The sequence below is a fragment of the Somniosus microcephalus genome, chromosome 15 (assembly GCF_052327205.1).
Source record: "Somniosus microcephalus isolate GS21.2 chromosome 15, FLI_Smic_1.0, whole genome shotgun sequence".
NCBI lineage: Eukaryota > Metazoa > Chordata > Chondrichthyes > Squaliformes > Somniosidae > Somniosus > Somniosus microcephalus.
The window spans coordinates 111,241,080-111,263,590 of NC_141001.1; the positions used below are offsets into that span (position 1 = coordinate 111,241,080).

The 22,511-nt window shown below is 45.9% G+C and overlaps 1 protein-coding gene across 7 annotated transcripts in view; it reads left to right on the forward strand.

The window, feature by feature from the left end:
- Window positions 1–22,511, forward strand: part of immp1l (inner mitochondrial membrane peptidase subunit 1) — a 180,933-nt gene that overhangs the window by 79,344 nt on the left and 79,078 nt on the right. For 5 of the 7 annotated variants that reach the window (XM_086008286.1, XM_086008285.1, XM_086008291.1 and 2 more), the window contains exons 3-4: window positions 672–722; window positions 19,695–19,834. In XM_086008286.1, the coding sequence (XP_085864412.1) occupies window positions 19,730–19,834 (105 nt within the window). In that variant the 5' untranslated portion in view covers window positions 672–722; window positions 19,695–19,729. Of the gene's footprint in view, window positions 1–671; window positions 723–14,507; window positions 14,659–19,694; window positions 19,835–22,511 lie in introns of those variants that run through there. The other 2 variants (XM_086008289.1, XM_086008288.1) reach the window with 2 other exon arrangements.

A 22,511-nucleotide genomic window follows, 5' to 3' on the forward strand; every position in this document is an offset into this window, starting at 1 on the left:
CTGGTCATGAGATGGTGGTCGCAGTAAGAGAAGCCTGAAAAGGACAACAATAACTAAAATCGATGATTGAAAATGTAACTACAAGAAACAAGAAGAACTTAGCAAATTAACACCACCTTCAGAAATATAACTTAAAGGGAATTTAAAAAAATGTTTTAACTCGTTTCATTGAGAAAAAATGCTTCAGCTTAATGATGAGGCTTAATTTCTATGAATTTGACTAGTACAGCTACATCTAAATCAAAACTGCTCTGCAAAAGAGACCATGAGCCTGCTTAAAATGTCCTCGTAGAATAAATGGATTATTGGATTCAATTGAAAAGTATTTTGCTTTTAAAATTTTCCCTATTTGAAATTAAATGTGAAAATACTTTTAATGAATACTTGTAATTTAGGAACAAAACAGATGTCCTGGTTAATCGGAGAGCTCATTGATTTCTCTCTAGCATTGTGTACATAGCCATTTGTAATCCTCTGTAAGGTCAGTCCAGGTGTAAATTTCTAGCAAATCTGTGCGCATGTAAATTGAAATCAGGATGATACAGTGAAAGAATAAAAGAGAACAATGCCCTGGATTGCAAAAGAGCTGTCAGTAAAAGAGATGTAATGGGAGATACATTAAAGCTTGAAATGATCAACTAATTTATGTGAATCCTTGTCATTTCTAACAGAAAGAAACACGCTTTTTTAGTATGGAGCAAAGCCTGGCCATACAAAACAAGGCAAGTACATATGGATAGTCCCTTGATATCGTTCACTTGCCGTGTAATCTTATTATGCAAAGTTCTAATCTTCACCTAGAATGAATGCCCCTGGGTCACCATATAGTCATATCAGGGTTTTTGGGGTCATGCTTTGTGATCCTTAGCTTATTCTTCTCAGCAGAGCTGGGATTTGAGAACATCCCCAGACACTGACAGAAATCAGCGGCAGAATCAGCCAGAACCTGCTGCAATGTTTGGAAGACAAGACCAACATGAGGTCCCTGGTAGGATTAAAGTTGATTTGTAGCTGCAGGATTTTCTAACAGATGTATTATTGGACAGGGAATAGAGGCCACCGGCACAGTGAAATTGGATCACATTTGCCATTCTCACTGCATCCACTGGTTGCTAAAGCAGCAGCTGCATGTGGATTTTACTTCTTTCAGGTGAAGCGACTTGCAAGTATTTTGAAGGAATGAGATGAAAGCAGCTTTGGTGACATTTCTGCTGCCTGTAAGATTTAGTGGAAATGTAATGCGATTATTGATAACACCTTCAATGTAGGGAACCACCTGGCAATATCACTGCCAGGCCCTGGGAAATAATCCTTTCCCACCTCTTTACTCTCAGTTGGGGGGCTCAGAGTGATTTCTTCTATTTTGCATTCAACAATAAATGTAAATAGAGACGGTTTCAGTAAATGCTAAATTTAGACCAGGCGCTCAATATGTTCGTTATGAACGATTAAAAAAAAAAAAAAAAATTGCTAATTTGTTCCCAAATGGGTTTTCTTGAATTGTAAAGAATGCTGTTTAGGCTATTACAAGCCATAAATACAAATATTTTTGTATATTACAATATCTATTTCTTCATTACAATTATTTCTTATGTAAACTTGGAACATTTAGCTATTTGTGTTTTGTTCACCAAAAGTATAAAGTTGAGGACAAATTGAACTTGTTTTGTGACTAAGAAAAAATAATTTAAGCATGAAAAATTCACGCCCCTCTTCTCGAGAACTGTATTTTGTCAAGTATTTCCGCAGTGGTGAACCTTATGAGCAAAGTTCGATTCATATAAATTATCTACTGAATATAGCATTCTGTTCAATTCATATTGTGTAGCTGCTGAATCAATGTCACTGTATCTCCATGAGAGCAGTTCTGGGCACCACACCTCAGGAAGGGAGTGCAGTGTAGGTTTACCAGAATGATACCCGGACTTCAAGGGTTAAATTACGAGGAGGGATTACACAAATTAGGGTTGTATTCCCTAGAATTTAGAAGGTTATGGGTGATTTAATTGAAGTTTTCAAGATATTAAGGGGAACAGATAGGGTAGATAGAGAGAAACTATTGTGGAGTCTAGGACTTGGGGGCATAGTCTAAAATTTAGAGCCAGACCTTTCAGGAGTGAAATTAGGAAACACAAAGGTTGGTAGAACTTTGGAACTCTCTTCCGCAAATGACAATTGATGCTAGATGAATTGTTAAGTTTAAATCTGAGATTGATAGATTTTTGTCAACCAAAGGCATTAATGAATATGGGGCAAAGGCGTGTATATAAAGGAGTTCGGTCGCAGATCAGCCATGATCTCATTGAATGGCAGAACAGGCTCGAGGGCTATACTCCTGTTCCTAGGTTCCTCTGTTCCTATATATATGGGGGGAAAAATTCGGTTGATTTGCGCCTCCTGTTAGCACCCTCTTAGGGGGGCGCAAAGCAACTAGCGCCCAGGCGCGGTGATGTTTTCACCGCTTGTGAAATTGACCAGACATTTTGCGGTGGTGCTAAACACTACCGCCACGATCTCCTGCGCCCGCAGATCGTGACGTCAGTCGAGCGTGCAGTGCCCTGGTAGCGCCCCGGACCGGATATTGAGTGGCGCCCCCTGCCTTTCCGCCTGCTGCTAGCAATGACAGGTAGAGGAGAATGTTTTGCAGTCGGGAAGGGACTAGGGGAGCGCTATTTAAAGGCGGCCACTTCCTGCCTTTTTTTGTCGGCAATATTTTTGCACCACGCATTCCGAGAGAGAGAGAGAGAGAGACTTCTGGAGAGATTCAATGCTGTGTGAAGGAATTTTGGGTACTGAGCAGCACTTTGCAGGTTCATTTTGATTTGACCTTGCATCGCTTTAGAAGAAACTATGGGGGCTGCACTCTGAGCTCTTTCCCTGGGCCTCTCCATTGTTCTTTCCAACAGATTTGATGTACAGGTCTCTCCAGGCCAAGATTCAAGGCTGCAATGAGCAGGGTGTGGCTGGAGAGCAAGATCGACCCTCCCCTTTAAGAACTGGCCGGTGCCAGTGTGTCTATGTTCCATTGCTAACTGACATCACCTGAGCTTTGTCAGCGCCCTGAGGTAGCGCCTTGCTCCTCGGTGTTAGCGCCTTAAGAAAGGTGTGTAGTGCCTGATTTAGCGCTCCAATCACCTCCGGGGCGATAGAGGCCAAGTTTTCAGTTGGAGGCGATAATTAGCGCCAGGCGCTAAACTTTGTGCCCGGCCGATAATTGCGCCCCAAACGGGGCGATACCGAATTTCTCCCCCATGGTATTTTGTTTCCATCAACATGATTTTATTGTTCCTGGTGCAAGTCTTCATGAACTAACTACGTTCACCTCTCCCTAGACCCCTTAATATGATTGTCGCAGCCTCTCAGACTAGACCTAGTCTCCTTCCAACGTCACACATCTGAAGCCCTAACCTTCATACACATCAGTTTCAACTTGCTGCTCCTGTGACCCTAGATCCTGCAAATAGTATAAGAGTAAACAGGTCTGCAGAGCACAGAGCGGTCTGCACAGAGCAGGATTAAAATGGAGTGTACTTAAACAGAGGGGGTGATTTTGCCAATGGGGGCACGTTGGAGGCGGGACTGCTGCTTGTCGGGTTTTAGTCCTGACTCCATCGACTTGTGGCCAGTCCACGCTATTTTCCCTTGATTGACCTTGTTAAGCCCGCCCAGTGGGCTTAGCAGGCCAATTAAGGGAAAACCAGTGACAGAGAACGTCAGCGTGTGACGTTTCATCTGTCAAAAATTTTTGACAGATGAATTGTCATCGTTTGACAGCTTTGAGAAGCTGTCAAATACTGACATTCTCTGTTGTTTGGTGAGTTCTTGTACTCAAGGCTCACCAAACCTATTTACTGAGCAGAAAGCAAATGGCTGTTGCATCGGAGAATGCAGCAGCCATTCTGTCATCTCTGTCGGGGAGATGCCGGAGCCTCCGGATCCCCAACAATTGAAGCCTGCAGGAAGAAACAAAGGCAATGAAACTTTTTCTAACACTTTTCACTCACCTCACATACTTACCTCTCCACACTTGCACCCATCACTCACCTCCACAGCGCACCTTTGGACCCCTCTCACCCCCGCAGTCCCACTGCTCGCCTCGCTGACCCTGGCGGGATTTCCCGACGTCGCGAAGCCCGCACCTCTGTTGGAAAAATGGGGATAATCCTCTTAACTGCCTGTTAACTACCTGTTAACAGGCAGTTAAGTGGTTGTAATCTCCTTCCCGCCTCGAGGAGACAGGACCCGGCTCCTGGGAAGATGGCTTGGGGGTGGGATGGGTTAGGGTTAGGGTTCTGCCATTTTCCCCGGTAGTCCCGCCTCCAAACCGCCTCCCCAGGGCTGGCAAAATCGCCCCCAGAATGTTTTATTTGAGAATTTGCAAAGAATGGGAATTCGGAGAAGAGGGGGAAGGAGCTGCTGTTTTTTGCCTTTTTTTTTCTATTCGTTTATGGGATGTGGGCGTCGCTGGCAAGGCCAGCATTTATTGCCCATCCCCAATTGCCCTTGAGAAGATGGTGGTGAGCTGCCTTCTTGAGCTGCTGCAGTCCGTGTGGTGAAAGTACTCCCACAGTGCTGTAGATAGGGAGTTCCAGGATTTTGACCCAGTGACGATGAAGGATCGGCGATATACTTCTAAGTCAGGATGGTGTGTGACTTGGAGGGGAACTTGGAGGTGGTGGTGTTCCCATGCGCCTGTTGACCTTGCCCTTCTAGGTGGAAGAGGTCACAGGTTTGGGAGGTGCTGCCGAAGAAGCCTTGGCGAGTTGCTGCAGTGCATCTTGTAGATGGTACACACTGCAGCCACGGTACGCCGGTGGTGGATGGGGTGCCAATCAAGTGGGCTGCTTTGTCCTGGATGGCGTCGAGCTTCTTGAGTGTTGTTGGAGCTGCACTCATCCAGGCAAGTGGAGAGTATTCCATCACACTCCTTACTTGTGCCTTGTAGATAGTTGAAAGGCTTTGGGGAGTCAGGTGGTGAGACACTCGCCGCAGAATACCTAGCCTCTGACCTGCTCTTGTTGCCACAGTATTTACTACTTGTAGTACTTTGTGTTACAGGTAGATATTTAATTTCAGTACCCATAACTTAATCTAGATCAAGTAAATAGTCAAGAAACTACACTGTAAACTAAGTTACCTAATTATAAATGTAATTAAATTTAATTAAGTAAAACAAGATCATATAGGGATGGCAGTGCAGGTGGTGTGCCGCAACTGCAGTATGCGGGAGTTTGTGGAGTGCATTTTGATCCCGGACAACCACGTTTGCAGTAAGTGCCTGCATCTTGAGGAACTTCAGCTCAGAGTTTTTGAGCTGGAGTCTGAGGTGCAGACATTGCGGGGCATGAGGGGTGGGGAGAGTTACCTGGACACTTTGATCCAGGAGGCAGTCACACCCCTTAGGTTAAGTAGTGGTACAGGTCTGGTTAGTGATCAGGGGCAGGAGGGTGTGAATGCCACTCAGGCAGGTAAGGGGACCCCAGGTGCAGTGCTGGAGGAGCCTCAGCCTTTGCCCTTGTCCAACAGGTATGCGGTTCTTACTGCCTGTGTGGATGAGGGAAAAGCCTGCAGGATGGATGAGCAAGCTGACCATGGCACCATGGTGCAGGAGGCCATTCAAGTGGGGGAGTGAAAGGGAATTTAGTTGTGGTAGGGGACAGTATAGTCAGGGGGATAGATACTGTTCTCTGCAGCCGCGACCGAGAGTTCCAAAGGTTGTGTTGCCTACCCGGTGCCAGGGTTAAAGACATCTCCTTGCTGGAGGAGAACTTGGAGTGGAAGAGAGAGGATCCAGTTGTCGTGGTCCACGTAGGAACCAACGACATAGGTAGAACAAGGAATGAGGTTCTGCTGAGGGAGTTTGAGGAGCTAGGATCCAAATTAAAAAGCAGAACCTCAAAGGTAATAATCTCTGGATTGTTACCTGAGCCACGCGCAAATTGGCATAGGGACAAACCAATTAGAGGTTTAAATGCATGGCTCAAAGAGTAGTGTGGGAGGAAGGGGTTTCAGTTCATAGGGCACTGGCGCCAGTACTGGGGGAAGAGGGAGCTGTTCTGTTGGGACGGGCTCCACTTAAACCAGGCTGGGACTAGTGTCTTGGCAAACCGAATAACTAGGGCAGTAGACAGGGCTTTAAACTAATGAAGGGAGGGTGGGGGGGATTCAGGACAGAGTAAATTTAAAAGCAGCGAGAGAAATGTCAAGGTTCTGGAGCAGAGTAGAGTTTTGGGTAAAAGTAAGCAGAGTGGGTCAGGAAGGGACAGAGAGAGTAACAAAGGTAATAAGACATCAGTGACTAAGGTGACATCAGGGAACAATAGAAATAAGTCAAAGCTAAGGGCTCTGTATCTGAATGCGCGAAGCATTCGCAACAAAATAGATGAATTAATAGTGCAGATAGAAATTAATAGGTTTGGGCCTAGAAATTCAGTTGTTAGCGCCAGCCGCAAGTGCCTTAGGAGGAGGAGAAGTGGGGCGCTAAGCGGCTAGCGCCCGGGCGCGGCGCGATCTGCGCCTCTCGCGAACTTCACTCAAGATTTAGCGGCGGCGCAAAACCGCAGCGCCCGCTCAGCTGCGCGCGCAGATCCTGACGTCATTTCATGGTACAACGCCCTTGGTGCGCCCCGAACTGGAACTTCAGTGGCGCCGCCCTTCTGTGCACCTGGCGCCCCCTGCAACTGGTAGAGGGAAACGGTTCCCAGTCGCTGGGCGGTGCTAATTAAAGGGGACTCCTCCTGCATTATAAGTGGCAGCCATTTTGTTCCACTCCTTCTTTGTGAGAGACAGATATTTGGAGAGAGACAAAGGGAGAGAGCTTTCTGGTTTGACTCAACGCTCGCACAGGTACTTCTGGCTTCAGGCCAGAGCTTTGCACTTGGATTTCACTTTCAGTGCCATAGCCTTGATTCGAAACATATAATGGGGGCTGCAACGGGTGGAAACGTTGGCTTACTGCATTGCATTCAAAGGGCTCAGAGACGCCGTGAGAGAGTGCCAGTCATGGCCAGACGGAGAAGGGCCAACAGGCGTCGGCACAGGAGGCCTTACCCACCCAGGGTATACCGCCAGCAGTTCTCATATCTGAACATGTCTGAGGAGCAGTGTGTTCGGAGGCTGCGATTCAGAAGGGAGGTGGTCACTGAGATCTGCCAGCTGCTTCACAGAGATCTGCAGCCACAGCTGAGGAGCAGGACGTCTCTGTCGGTGGCAGTGAAGGTGACGGTGACTCTCAACTTCTATGCCACCGGCTCCTTCCAATCCGCTACTGGGGACATTGCCAACATCTCCCAGTTCGCGGTACATTGCTGCATCTGCCAGGTGACCAATGCCCTTTTCAGAAGGAGACGTCAGTTCATCTCCTTCCCCATGACCCCGGACAAGCAGCAAGAGCGTGCAATGAGATTTGCAGTATTAGCGGGCTTCCCCATGGTGCAGGGCGTCATTGACTGCACGCATGTGGCTTTGCGAGCTCCTCTACAGAATGCCGAGGATTACCGCAACGGGAAGGGCTATCATTCGCTCAACGTGCAGTTGGTGTGTGACCACAGGCAGCTCATACTAGCTGTCAATGCCCGCTTTCCAGGCAGCAGCCACGATGCCTTCATCCTGCGCCAGACTTCTGTGGCAGACATTTTCGAAGCCCAGGCTCACCCACGAGGATGGCTTCTCGGGGACAAAGACTATCCTTTGTGCACCTGGCTGATGACCCCGCTCCGTGCGCCCAGCACCCCTTCTGAAGAGCGATACAATGACAGCCATCAAGCAACCAGGAACATCATTGAGCACACAATCGGCGTGCTCAAGCAATGGTTCCGCTGTCTGGATCGTTCCGGGGGAGCCCTACAGTACTCGCCTGAGCGAGTCTCCCATTTCGTTGTAGTGTGCTGCATGCTGCACAACCTGGCTATCCGCAGGACTCAGCCACTGCCAGCAGACATTGGAGGACCACCGGAGGAGGAGGAGGAGCACCAACACGGGAGGGAGGCACAAAGTGCAAGGGCCGTCCGTCGGCGGCTTATTGCAACTCGGTTCTAGGCCCCCTCTCAGGGAATGGCTTGTGCCAATGAAAGAAGATGAATGTAGCCACTCTGCAAGCCCTCAGCCGGTCAAGGCAACAAATACTTCCAAAAGCAAACATGGACAATGCGATTAAAGAAAATTTTTTACTGTGCAAACTCTGTGCCCTTCCCGCATGACAAACTAATTCAGAGAAACCTCCCAAAAAACAGTCAGAGACATAACTGGCTCTCACAACCTTCAGAAAATGCAAAAAGCAGTTAAACAAAAATGACCATGATCCTTGGCCTTTATAAAAAAACAAACACAACAGTCTCGGCCTTCATATATCAAAAAACACAGCAGTCTCGGCCTCATATATAAAAAAAACTTTTGGCCACACCTTTCACTTTTTCCCCTGCGAGGGTGATCCGCCTCGCTTCCGCGAGTGGCCCCTTCCCGCCCTGCAGCTCCTCCTCAATGGGACCCCAGTGGCTGCAGCAAGGCTGGGGGAAGGCTGCTGAGGGTCAGATGGTGAGACGGCAGATGCCCTTGGGGGTCGGCCTGGACCAGCTCTGGGCCTGGAGGGGCCGGCTGCTGACTGCTCCAACTTTGCTTGGGCGGCAGCAGCCTGTCCTATGGGTGGTGGCAGCTGCAGTGGAGGAGTGACAGTGTTGGCTGCAGGAATGCTGCCAACCTGACAGAGCACAGGCACTCCCTGGTCGGCTGATACACTGGCACTTGCACGGGCCAGCACTGTAGCATGCGCAGCAATCTGCTGAAGCACAGACTGTTGGGCTGCTGCGCTGCGGAGAGGGCCCCGTCGATGCCTGGCCGATCCAGCGAGGGTGGCAGCAGTTAGTGCCCGTGTGGCCCTGGTCTGTGTCTGCATCACAACAGCCAGTGAATGCACGGCACAACTGAGCACTTGGCTGGAAGCCGCCTGTGAGGCAGCGAAGTCCTGCTGACTCCTAGCCTGTGCTGCCGCGAAGTCCTGCAGACTCCTGGCCTGTGCTGCCGCGAAGTCCTGCAGACTCCTGGCCTGCGCTGCCCCGAATTCCTGTACACTCCTTGCCAGTGACTCTATGGAGTCAGGCATCCTTGCCACTGCAGCCATGAGCTCAGTGTGCCTGCGCTCAGCCTGGGCGCCCATTTCAGCAAGGAGCCGCACCTCTTCTGCGCTCACCGTAGCAGGACTCGAGGCCAGACTCTCCCTCCAGGGAGAAGGCCGCCGAGCTTCCCCACCCCTCCCGCGTTGCTGCAGCCCGCTGGGCCCCGGAGCTTCACTCTCCTCAGACCCCTCCCCCCTGCTCCCCTCCAGGGAAGACATGTCCCCATCATGTCCATGGGCTGCCTCGGCTGAGGGTGTCACTGATGGGCCGGCTTCCTCTTCCTCCTCCTCGATTTCAGAATCAGACACAGTGCCAGTTTGAGGGCCCGCCTCCTCACCTGGCGAATCAGCATCTGAAAGCAGGGAGGCACAAGAGTTGCTTTAGAGTGAGGACAGGGCGGCAGCGAGGGAGGCATGAGTGCTGCTATGCACTGCATTGGTTCGATAGTGGCAAAGGATGTTGGTGTGAGGCGCAAGTGGAAAGAGAGAGGTCAAAAAGGTGATGACCTTACCATTGGGGCCCAGAACAGGGTCGGCATCTCCACTGGCGACGGGGCCAATCAGCCGGCCTGCCATAATGCGCTCCACACGCTGCTCCAGGTCGCTGAGCTGTTTGAGGTCAGGACGGCTTCCCCCGGTCTGTCGCTGCTGCCTTCGGTTGTGGGCCAGCTTGCCCTGCAAGAGAAAGGACAGCCGCTAAGTACAGTGTGAAGCCCTGATCTTGCCTGCACTGCCTCCCATGGTGGAATAGCCCTGACAGTGTGAAGCCCTGATCTTGCCTGCACTGCCTCCCATGGTGGAATAGCCCCGACAGTGTGAAGCCCTCACCTTGCCTGCACTGCCTCCCATGGTGGAATAGCCCTGACAGTGTGAAGCCCTCATCTTGCCTACACTGCCTCTCATGGTGGAATAGCTCTGACAGTGTGAAGCCCTCATCTTGCCTGCACTGCCTCCCATGGTGGAATAGCCCTGACAGTGTGTAAAGTGCTGAATGTGCAAGTGATTTTCATGACAGTCTCATAGCTGCTGGATGAGGGCTGGGCATCAGGGCTTTCAGGTCCCTCTGGCCATAAAGTGAGGTGCACATGCAGGGATGAGGAGGATACTGGAAAGGGTACTCACCCTGACAACCCGAGTGAGGTTGTTGAACTTTTTTCTGCATTGCACAGGAGTCCTGCCAACCATGCTGTTGGAGGTCACCCTGTTTGCCACCTCCCTCCAGGCTTTTCGATATTCGCTGGGCAGCGGCCTCCTGCCACTATCAGGGAAGAGGACAAGTCGCCTGCGCTCCACTGCGCCAACCAGTACCTTCAGGGTACCCTCGCTGAAGCGCTGTGCTCGCCCCCTAGCCTTCTCCATAGTCGTGGGCGTTGAACTGTTGAAGCAGCTATGTTCAGGCCTTGATTCAGGGCTGCAGTGTGCAGGGCGTGGCAGCCAAACAAATCCACCCTCACCCTTTAAGAGCTGACCGGCGCCAGCGTGTCTGCCTTCAATCAGCAACTCGCCGCACCTGCACTGCGCCCGCCCTCGGTGGTAGCACCCCGGCTCGCCGGCTTAGCGCCTTATGATAGTCGTGCATCGCCTGCTTTAGCGCAGCAGCAACCTCTTGGGGAGATGCAACTGAATATTGGCGAAGGTTGCGCTGAGTGCAAAATTTAGCGAACGCCTGGCTGTAGCGCCCCAAACGTGGCTATACTGAATTTCTAGGCCTTGATCTAATAGCCATTACGGCGACATGGTTGCAATGTGGCCAAGGTTGGGAACTAAATATTCCAGGATACTTAACTTTTAGAAGAGATAGGCAAAATGGAAAAGGAAGAGGGGTAGATCTGATGATAAAGGATAGAATAAAGACAGTAGAGAGAAAGGATCTTAGCTCCGAAAATCAAGAAGTAGAATCAGTTTGGGTGGAGCTAAGAAACAGCAAGGGGCAGAAAACATTGGTGGGAGTTGTTTATAGGCCCCCAAACAGTAGTTATAATGTAGAGCAGAGTATAAATCAGGAAATTAGAGGCACATGTAACCCAGGGTAATACAGTAATCATGGGGGACTTTAATCTAGATATAGACTTGGCAAACCAAATTTACAGTAATAGTGTGGAGGACGAATTCATGGAATGTATGCAAGATAGTTTTCTATATCAGTATGTTGAGGAACCAACCAGAGAACAGGCTATTTTAGATCTAGTATTGTGCAATGAGAAAGGGTTAATTAATAACCTTGTAGTAAAGGGGCCTTTAGGGAAGAGTGACCATAATATGATAGAACTTTATATTGAGTATGAAAGTGATTCAGTTAAATCCGAAACTAGTGTCTTAAGTCTAAACAAAACAAACTATGTAGGTATGGAGGGGCAAGTTGGCTAAGGTAGATTGGGAAACTACATGAAAAGGTATGATGGTAGAGAAGCAATGGCTAGCATTTAAGGAATGAATACATAATTTAAAACAAATATACATTCCTTTAAGGCACAAAAACCCCCACAGGAAAAGTGGTCCAACCGTGGCTAACAAGAGAAGTTAAAGATAGTATTAGATCAAAGGAAGAGACTTATAAAGTTGCCAGAAAGAGTAGTAAGCCTGAGGATTGGGAGGATTTTAGAATTCAGCAAAGGAGGACCAAAAAATTGATGGAGAGGAAAAATAGAATATGAGAGTAAACTAGCGAGAGTCAGAAAAAGAGACTGTAAACGCTTCTATAGGTATGTAAAATGGAAAAGATTAGCAAAAGTAAATGTGGGTCCCTTACAGGCTGAGACAGAAGAAATTATAATGGGGAATAAGGAAATGGCAGAGAAATTAAACAAATACTTCGGCCGGGCTTTCGCCATCGGAGGCAGGATCGCAGTGGGAGAGGTCGTTGGCGGGTCCCTCTCCAGGCTCCAGCCGCTCTGAAAAGGATTTTCTGCTGATTGGGCTTGTTAAGCCTGCTCTGCGAGGTTCCCGGCCAATCAAAAGGAAACGGGTTTGATGTTGTCATTTGATGTGGACATGGTCTTTAAAGGGACCATGTCCACAATCATTTTGACAGTTGTTCTGTCAGTGTTCTGCAGCATTGAGGTGCTGCAAACACTGACAATCACTGCACAAAGGTGATTGGCTGCACCCAGGCTCCCGCATGACTCCCTCCATATGCTTATAGAGTGAGTCACAGCACGCAGAGAGGTTCTCTTCCCTTCCAAGGGCGGAAGAGACCTCCCCAGGACACCACGCAGCCTGGTTGCACATTGCACAGGAGGAGACAAGCAAGGATGTTGTCAGGAGGACCTGGATGCAGTGGCGCAAACCTTTCATTGATCTCAGTAGATTATGAGACATTACTGCAAATCCACACCCAACCTCATCCTGCTGTGCCACTCATCACATCCCCATCACTCTGCCTCCCCTGCACATTCTTACTCACAGCAACTTACCTTGCACCTCCCCCCCCATCCCTCTCTATCTACATTATCACTTACCCATCTCAGTAGCCAGCCCCCTCACTCACCCTTATCCTGGTGCAATCATACCAACTAACAACACACAAGGGTTGGCACTTGGGTGTTTTATGCAATGTTCATGTAAATTTTCTGTTAAACATTGAAATCTATATTTCCAACACTTTACCTTATTGGACAAATCTGTGCTCACCTTTGGAAGTGTCTTAGTGAGTTCCAGTGAATGGTGAGACATAACTTCACACCACCACCACCCCCCCCCACCCCCACACCTCAAATTTTGACGAGTGCGAAAGGAATGGCTTGGACGTTGTAGGGATGCTTTATGGTGCTGATGTGGGATGGTGGCAGCCAGGGTGTACAGCATCAAGTGAAGTAAATCTGGCCATGGTGGGGCATTCGTTGGCCTCCTGAGTAGCAATATTGTCGGGTGCTGATGCCCTGTGTCCTGTGCAGCATCAGGTGATTGCGGAGAAGGTTGGTGATGTTGGTGTGCCTGGTGGTGTTGCCGTTGGGGCTGATCGTGGAGGGATTCAAGGGACCACGGTGAGATTTTTTTCAAGGGCACCGATGTTGCTGGAATAGATGGCAGCTAAAGTTGAGATGACAGAAGCGATCTGTCAGTGGTGAGAGAGCTTGCTCCAAGGAGGTGACAGTGGCTAGACAGTTTACTCCAAACACTTCCAAACTGCATATAGCTCAAAGGTGTCTTCCAAGTCCTGAAGGCTCAAGCTTCTGACATTGGAAAGTGAACTGCAGTGAAATGGTAGCTTTCATACCACTTGACGTAAGAAAACTACTAGGCACTTGGTCTAAGCGTTAAACAAAGCTTTAATCAACTGTTTTACAACATGGAGATCTAGTTGTGTCCTTCACTAGCTCCTGTAAAAGAATGTCGGAGCAAGCTGGGCCCATGCCCGAGTATTTATGCTCTCCCTGGACAGTGCCACCAGCAGGCCGCCCAGTATTATTTCATAAGTCATTTCCACATGAATGACAAGATTCATGTCACCAATTTTGCAGCTGTCACCTATTCACAGCAATGGGGAAACATAGAGAACCCAACCTACTTACTTGACGTGATCACCAAACGACATGAACCTCATTAAAAAAGTGGTAAAATAGAAATAGGCTGGCAAAATAGTAGTTAACTATCTTAAATGCCTCCCCCGCCACTTGGTGTCAGATCTGTTCTGAAATTGCAGACCCGACAATTTGGAAACTTACATGGAGGCGGGTTCGGAGCGGACTCCCAACCCGCTTTCAATTATTTAAATTTTGACCGGACCCGCCTCCAAACCCGCACTCTGAGCACCGGCAAAATTCAACCCTTTGTGTCTGTCTTCACGGAAAAAGACGCAAAAAGCTTCCCGGAAATAGTGGAGAACCAAGGGTCTAGTGAGAATGAGGAACTGAAAGAAATTAATGGGCCAGAAATTCCGGTCGGAGGTTTCCCGCGGGCGCAAGCCCCCGATCTGCACTTAAGCGCGCCTGCCTTTGTGCTCTGGGCCCACGCTGAATTCTGTTGCTGTGCCTGCTCCAGCTGCCGGTGTGCAGGGCACGCGTATCCCAGGGGCGCAGTTAGTTCGCAGCGTCCCTGGGATCACGCGGGCCACGGGGAGCCAATCGGAGCAGGGAATCTCCATTCATAGATTTGACAGGAAGAGCTGTCAAATCTATGAATAGAGATCAGCCTCTTAAAACTTAAGTAAAACTTCTAATACAATTTTTTTAAATCACATTTTTAAAATAACTAAATTACATAAATTAACTATTAAACAAAAATTAAAATTTTTGAAAAAAATAATTAGTTTTTAACGGGGTTAAAAATAAACTTATGTTTCTTTAAAGTATTTTTAAATGATAAATCTGTGGAAAAAATGTTTTAATTTTACTTACTTCACCTCTTACCTTGTTAAAAGCAGGCCTTGCGACTGCATTTCCAGGCGCAGCTGCTAGGGACTTACCCACACTGAAAAAACTGAGAAAAAAGCGGAAGTTCGATGCGTATGCGCTGCCTCTCCGAACCCCTTTCTTCAGAAGAACGGACGTTCCGGTTTCCAGCGCATGCACAGTGCATGCGTGTAACCGGCACTTCCGTTGGCCCTACAGGTGAGTATACAGCGCGTATTCACCCGTAGGGAACGGAATTTCAGGCCCGTTGGTATTAGTAAAAAAAATAGTATTGAAAAATTACTGGAACTGAAAGCTGATAAATCCCCTGGACCTGATGACCTACATCCTAGGGTTTTGAAAGAGGTGGCTATAGAGATAGTGGATGCATTGGTTGTCATTTTCCAAAATTCCATAGATTCTAAAATGGTTCCCAAGGGTTGCAAGGTAGCAAATGTAACCCCACTGTTTAAGAAAGGAGAGAGAGAGAAAACAGGGAACTACAGACCAGTTAGCCTGACATCAGTAGTAGGGAAAATGCTAGAATCTATTTTTAAGGACATGGTAACCGGGCACTTAGAAAATAATAATAGGATTGGGCAGAGTCAACACGGATTTATGAAAGGGAAATCGTGTTTGACGAATTGGTTTTTTGAGGTTGTAACTAGCAGAATAGATAAGGGGGAACCAGTGGATGTGGTGTATTTAGGTTTTCAGAAGGCATTCGATAAGGTGCCACACAAGAGGTTATTAAACAAAATTAGGGCTCATGGGATTGGAGGTGCTATGCTAGCATGGATTGAGGATTGGTTAACGGACAGAAAACAGAGAGTAGGAATAAACGGGTCATTTTCGGGTTGGCAGGCTGTAACTAGCGGGTTACCACAAGGATCAGTGCTTGGGCCTCAGCTATTCACAATCTATATCAATGATTTGGATAAGGGGACCAAATGTAATATATCCAAGTTTGCTGATGATACAAAGCTGGGTGGGAATTTAACTTGTGAGAATGATGCAAAGAGTCTTCAAGGGGATATGGACAAGCTAAGTGAGTGGGCAAGAACATGGCATAAGAGTAAAGACGTCTTACTGCAATTATATAGGGCCCTGGTGAGAACACACCTGGAGTACTGTGTACAGTTTTGGTCTCCTTACCTAAGGAAGCATATAGTTGCCATAGAGTGCAATGAAGGTTCACCAGACTAATTCCTGGGATGGGGGGGATTGACCTATGAGGAGAGATTGAGTAGACTAGGCCTATATTCTCTAGAGTTTAGAAGAATGAGAGGTGATCTCATTGAAACATGCAAAATTCTTACAGGGCTTGACAGGGTAGATGCAGGGAGGATGTTTCCCCTGGCTGCGGAGTCTAGAACCAGGGGTCAGAGTCTCAGAATAAGGGGTCGGCCATTTAGGACTGAGATGAGAAATTTCTTCACTCAGAGGATGGTGAATCTTTGGAATTCTCTACCCCAGAGGGCTGTGGAGGCTCAGTCATTGAGTATATTCAAGCTGGAGATCGATAGATTTTTGGATATTAAGGGAATCGAGGGATATGGGGATAGTGCAGGAAAGTGGAGATGAGGTAGAAGATCAGCCATGATCTTATTGAATGGCGGAGCAGGCTCGAGGGGCCAAATGGCCTACTCTTGCTCCTAATTCTTATGTTCTTAAATACTACCCCCCAAGCAGCACGGTGGCATAGTGGTTAGCACTGTTGCCTCACAGCGCCAGGGACCCGGGTTCGAATTCGGCCTCGGGTGACTGTCTGTGTGGAGTTTGCACATTCTCCCTGTGTTTGCGTGGGTTTCCTCCGGGTGCTCCGGTTTCCTCCCACAGTCCAAAGATGTGCAGGTTAGGATGATTGGCTATGATAAATTGACCCTTAGTGTTAGGGGATTAAATACGTGGGGTTACGGGGATAGGGTGGGATATGTGTCGGTGCAGGCTCGATGGGCCGAAATGGCCTCTATCTGCATTGTGAGGTTTCTGTGATTTCTGTGAAGTACCACCTTACACACGCACACACACGAGTCTTGTCTCATCCCCCGCCATCGTCTCATCAATGCTAATCTACATGGCCTCTAATTCAAATCACACCACCCCCAGAATCTTTTATCACCTACCTCTAAATCACATTTTATCTGAATTGAGACACTCAAGATATACCAACTCCTGACACTTGCAGATTTCTGGATAAGCAGAATTTATTACAACAGTATTCCACTTAATACTGACTCACATGGGTTTCAAACTTCACTCCACTGTTGTGAGCACACCAACCTATAATTTTCCATTGTGAGTCCATTGCACAAAACTACCCCTAAATTAGCACTGCATTGTCAGTCTCACTCAGAAACACATAAAGGCTAACTGGTATGGGAAATTGAAATGTCATTGTGGTGTAGGAAGGTGTGTCCTTCTGATTCTGGCTCCATGAGGGCAGTGTAGAAGGATCTATACTCTGAAGCTTGCTGTATTATACTTGACCTGGGAATGCTTGATAGTATCACCAGTTGCCTGAAATGATGAGCATAAAAAATAATCACCTTCTTAATTTCCACTTGAACTACCTTTCATACCAGTTTAATCCCTGTTTAATGCAACCAACAGCATAGCAGAAAGAGAGCTAACTATATACCTTTTCTTATTACATTTCTGGCTCTCCCTAAATTATGGTAAGATGTTATCTTGAAATTAATCTGAATTTTTTAAAGAAAAAGATACTTCTGTATATGTTTGACTCCCAAAGATAGCTGTTTGGCATAATCTGTTGGTGAGATAAGTCAGTGCACTCCCAATCCTAGAATTCTGTGGGCATTATAGTTTTGAAGAATTTGTTTGTAAAAGAGACCCTGTGCTCCTTTTTACTTTGACAACTTGAAACCCAAACTCACAAATAGCCACTGCATTTCAGAGAAGTGGTGAAAAAAGTGCTGGGTTCTGATGCATCCTCCTAGCCGGATTGGAGAGAGTTGGAAGTGGTGTAATCCAGGCATCTGTGCTGGGTCCACTTTTGTACTTTATATATAAATGTTTCGGACTTAATCATAGGAAGCACAACATCAGTGTTTCCTGCGGATTGTAAAAGACTTCAAGAGGACATAGACAGGTCCTTTTGTCCCATCTGCAATATTTTTTAAACTAATGAACAAAAATTTTCAAAGGAAACTGGACAAAATCATACAATTTTTTAAATGTCCCCATGATTTTTTTTCTTGGTTACTTGCAGCAGTGTCCAGGAGATTAATCTTCAATTCTTGGAGACTACAGGGCAATCCTACAATAGTGTATTTGATGCTATAAGGATCTTATTTAAGGGAGTGAAAGCTGAGGTTAATGTAACTCATATGAAAGGTAAAAGGAGAGGCACTACTTGATGGATGGCCAAAGCAGTAGGCAATGTGAAGGGAACTACTAAAATCTAAAAGCCATATCCCCTCCCCACCTGCCTCCCTCCCATCTACCACTGCAAAAATCCAACTTACATCCTGCAACACCTCCATTTCCTGCCATGCCTCCTATACTTCCCACCTAAAAGGAAAATGGGAATAAAGGAGCAGAGCAACGAAGGAGCATCCCTGAGATGACCAGACACAAACAAAATTAGAAGAGACTGACCGAGAAAAAACAACACAAACCAATAGAGACAGCTCAGCGAGAGACACCATACCCTATAACTTGCCATAAGCAATGGCATGGGAGATCCAGCAGTTACCAATAACTGATAAAAAAAATACTTATGTTCCCTGGAGTCGAAGGTATCATCTTTGCCTTGTTGGTCTATTCTTGACCCAGAAGAACATTCTTCAAATTTGGAAAAATATATTGAATCCTGTTTGGGACATGGGCAAAAGCGCTAATAGAAATCATCTCCAATGAGAGATTTATTTTAGACTGTTCACTTTTAATCAGGACAGCACCTCCCAACCCTGTGACTTCTACTACCGAGAAGGACGAGGGCGGCAGGTACCATCACCTCCAAGTCACACACCATCCTGACTTGGAAATATATCACCGTTCCTTCACCGTCGCTGGATCAAAATCCTGGAACTCCCTCCCTAACAGCACTATGGGACTACCTTCACCACACGGACTACAGTGGTTCAAGAAGGCAGCTCACCACCACCTTCTCGAGGGTAAATAGGGATGGGCAATAAATGCTGGCCTGGCTAGTGATGCCCACATCCCGTGAATGAATTAAAAAAAAAAAATCAGGGATCATCTCTGAATATGGGCACCTTTGTGGAAAGCGTGTGCAAGTTGCTTTTTATGGGATTAGCCCTCTTCCTTCATCAGCTATTGTATTGCTCAGTTCCTTCATGTCTTAGCTCTTTCTTGCTAACCGTTCTCTTGCTGCTGTCACTGGTTTTGTTAACAGTGCAGGGTTTATTTCAGCTGCTCAGTGCATTTGTGGATAATATATTGGTCACGGTCTGGAGCATTACTGACATATGATTAGGTTATGAGTAGTAAATTCTGTGACATTAGTGCCCTAACATGTTACACTATTATCCCCTGCTGTGCCACTGGTACACCACTTTGACATTTATTTGAGGTTAACCTGCTTTCTTTTTATGGTGTGCTATTATTTCTTGCTTTGAATGTCTTTTGATGCAACACATGGTTTTAAACAAACGCGTTTTAAAATGTCCTTTCATCTGCTAGTGTGTTACACGCTACTAATGCTTCAGAATTGATGGTCACAGTGGCTACCCGGTCAAAATCTAAACACACTGTACAGCAACTTCGGTGATGTGACCAGAATATGTTTGTAGAATCGGTTACTTATTGTAGTAACTAAAGACACCCCATGAGATTGTAGCATACAAATGCTTAAAGCATTTTAGCAAAGGCATTAACCCATTTATTTTAAATGAGTTAAACACTCAGCTAAAACAGTAGAGAGAGAGGAAGACTTTTAGCTGAATGTGTTAAGCATTCAAATGCAATTATAGGACCATAATTTTTACAATTCTATCTACTGCAACCAACCTACTGTATTTCCACTGAAAGAAGTCATTTACCCTGTCGCCTCATGCTATCCTTCTCTTAGTTTACCCAGCAATGCCTCGCATATAGTCATTAATATTTACTGTGGAAAATCATATGCTATTTTAATTGGGTTTCTAATACAGTAACCAATTATTTCTGTATTATAGGTGTGATTTCAAATCAATCCAAAAGTAAATGGATGACTGATTTTCATAAAGCATTTTTGCAGTGACTTGACAGTCTTGTATTCTTTCTTTCAGGATTCTAGGGTTCCTTTCTACGGAGGAGAACTAACATGTTAGGAAGATTCTTTGGCAAGGTGCTGGGATTCGCAGGCTTCACTATTCAATATGGCTGTATTGCCCACTGTACCTTTGAATACTTAGGAGACATTGTCGTGGTATGCTTTTTTTGGTATTATGTAATATTTTGTCTAGTTTTCCTGAAAATCAGTCAAACCTCAAAGTTGCAGGGACCAGAAAGTTATTTTGAGTGGCTTCATTATACTGAGCTCACTCACTGATTATCGCTCTGGCTGGAACTGAGGAAAAATTTGTAGCAAGAGATTTGTGGATAATCTAGTAATTTAATCAAATTATAGTTTGATACCGTTAGTTCTCATTCCACACTTTGGTTAGAATTTTACCATAATACATAAGAACATAAGAATTAGGAGCAGGAGTAGGCCATACGACCCCTCGAGCCTGCTCCGCGATATTGTTTACCTATTGCAAAAACATGCCGAACACGTGGGAAAGGATGGGAAACAGTCAGCTGTGACATTCACTGATGTGGAATGAGGAAAAGATTTTCGCCTCAGTTCTGTTTAGTGTTTTCAGGCATTTGTCAAAGATTATTCATTGTTGGCATCAGCAAATAAAACATCCTTCTGCTTCAAAGTCTGCCACAATTGGGTTTTCCTCAGGGTCTATCATAGGCCATTTAATCTTGCTCATGTCAACCCTATACTGTCGTGTGAGTATCCTTTTGATATCATGATATTATGTAGCGTAGATGTTTTTTTCCATTTCTGTGGGTCTACAATGAATTAATGGTCAGAGTCCAAAGAGCCCACATCATTACATTGCAATTGTCCTAATGAAAACAGCCTGTCGGCTTCTTTGTTGAATGTGATAAGTAAAATATACCCTGTAAATGGGAAGATTAATTTTAAAAGAAACCAGCTGCTGAGGTACCAATTTACATTTCGAATATGCTACTGAAAAAATTGCTGGTTACATGATCAATTTAAACTAGAATTGTTCATTTAAATGCATTATTCTTGGATAATTCTGAGATTTGAGGATCAGGTGGTTTTCATTTGAGGGCATCAATTCTCAGACACACCTTGTAAAGTAACTTTTATGATGCATTTGTAACACTCCACAAACTTGTCATGCTCATAGTAATAACTTCTTTCACATTTCTGTGAACAAAATTTAATTTACATAAAAAAAAAAAAATTTTAGGTACTTAAAACTTCAGAAATGTATTGGAGAATATCTTAAGACAGTCTTGGTCAGAAAATTAGATGGGACCCTTTTTTGAGATTGGAAACTGAAAAACAATGCTAGGTGGGAAAGTAAGTTGTGAGGAGGATGCAAAGGGATATAGACAGTGATGCGCCATCAATTACTCAAAAGGCTGAGGTTGAGCGAGTAACAATCAGGCTTTTATTAACTAAAGAATGAAGGTCTTGTCTCGAGTGGTCGACCCGTCCAGAATACTAAGGGACTGGGAGGTAGTCACTTATATACCTGGAACAGTGGGAGGAGTCAGCCGAGGCATGTCCAGACCTGTACCTAGTGGAATACACATACAGACACAGACCGGTATAACAGTGGTTTACCACAGACAGGTTAAGTGAGTGGGCAAGAACATGGCAGATGGGATATAATGTGGAGAAATTTGAAGCTATCCACTTTGGTAGGAAAAATAGAAAAGCAAACTATTTTTTAAATGTTGAGAGATTGAGAAATGTTTTCAGAGGGACCTGGGTGTTCTTGTACACGAATCACAGAAATTTAACATGCAGGTGCAGCAAGCAATTTGGAAAGCAAATGGTATGTTAGCCTTTATTACAAAAGGATTGGAATATAAGTGTAAAAAAGTCTTATTGCAATTACATAAAGCTTTAGTGAGACCACACCTGGAGTATTGTGTACAGTTTTGGTCTCCTTACCTAAGAAAGGATATACTTGCCTTAGAAGAAGTGCAACAAAGGTTCACCAGACAGATTCCTGGGATGGGATGGGGGGGTTGCATTGGCCTATGGGGGGTGATTGAGTAGACAAGCCTATATTCCCTAGAGTTTAGAAGAATGAGAGGTGATCTCATTGAAACGTATAAAATTCTTTCATATTCTTTTAAAAGGGGCTTGACAGGGTAGATGCAGGGAGGATGTTTCCCCTGGCTGGGGAGTCTAGGTCTAGGGGTCACAGTCTCAGAATAAGGGGTCAGCCATTTAGGACTGAGATGAGGAGGAATTTCTTCACTGAGGGTGGTGAATCTTTGGAATTCTCTACCCCAGAGGGCTGTGGAGGCTCAGTTGTTGAGTATATACAAGGCAGAGATCGATAGATTTTTGGATACTAAGGAAATCAAGGGATATGGCACTGTATGCCACAGAGGGGCAGCATCTATATTTGTGGGGGTGATCTTGCGCATAATGAGCAATAATCATAGCCACGGTATTGTGGTGAGGCTGTGAGGACTGTCTTTCACCACAGGTGGAAAGTAAGTCAGAGGATGTCATCGTCGGCTATTCCTGTACAGCTTCTAGTGGCCAGTCTTAGGGCTGTATTGGCAGAAGTTTGGGAGCGGCATGGTGGGGTTATCTTTTAAAACTCAAAAATGACTTTTACCCTTTGGCAATAAAAAGGGAAAGTAATGATACAGTCATTCCTGCTTTTTAAAAAAAGCTTTAATTGAAATTTCAGAGGAATGCATTAAGAGTTTGAACACTAGTATCCCCTGGTCAATAGTAATTTCAGGACCAATGTTTTTGTTAGTGCTCTAGGAATGATTTTATAATGCACAAATAAATATATTTATTTAAAAATCAGCAATGCATTTTT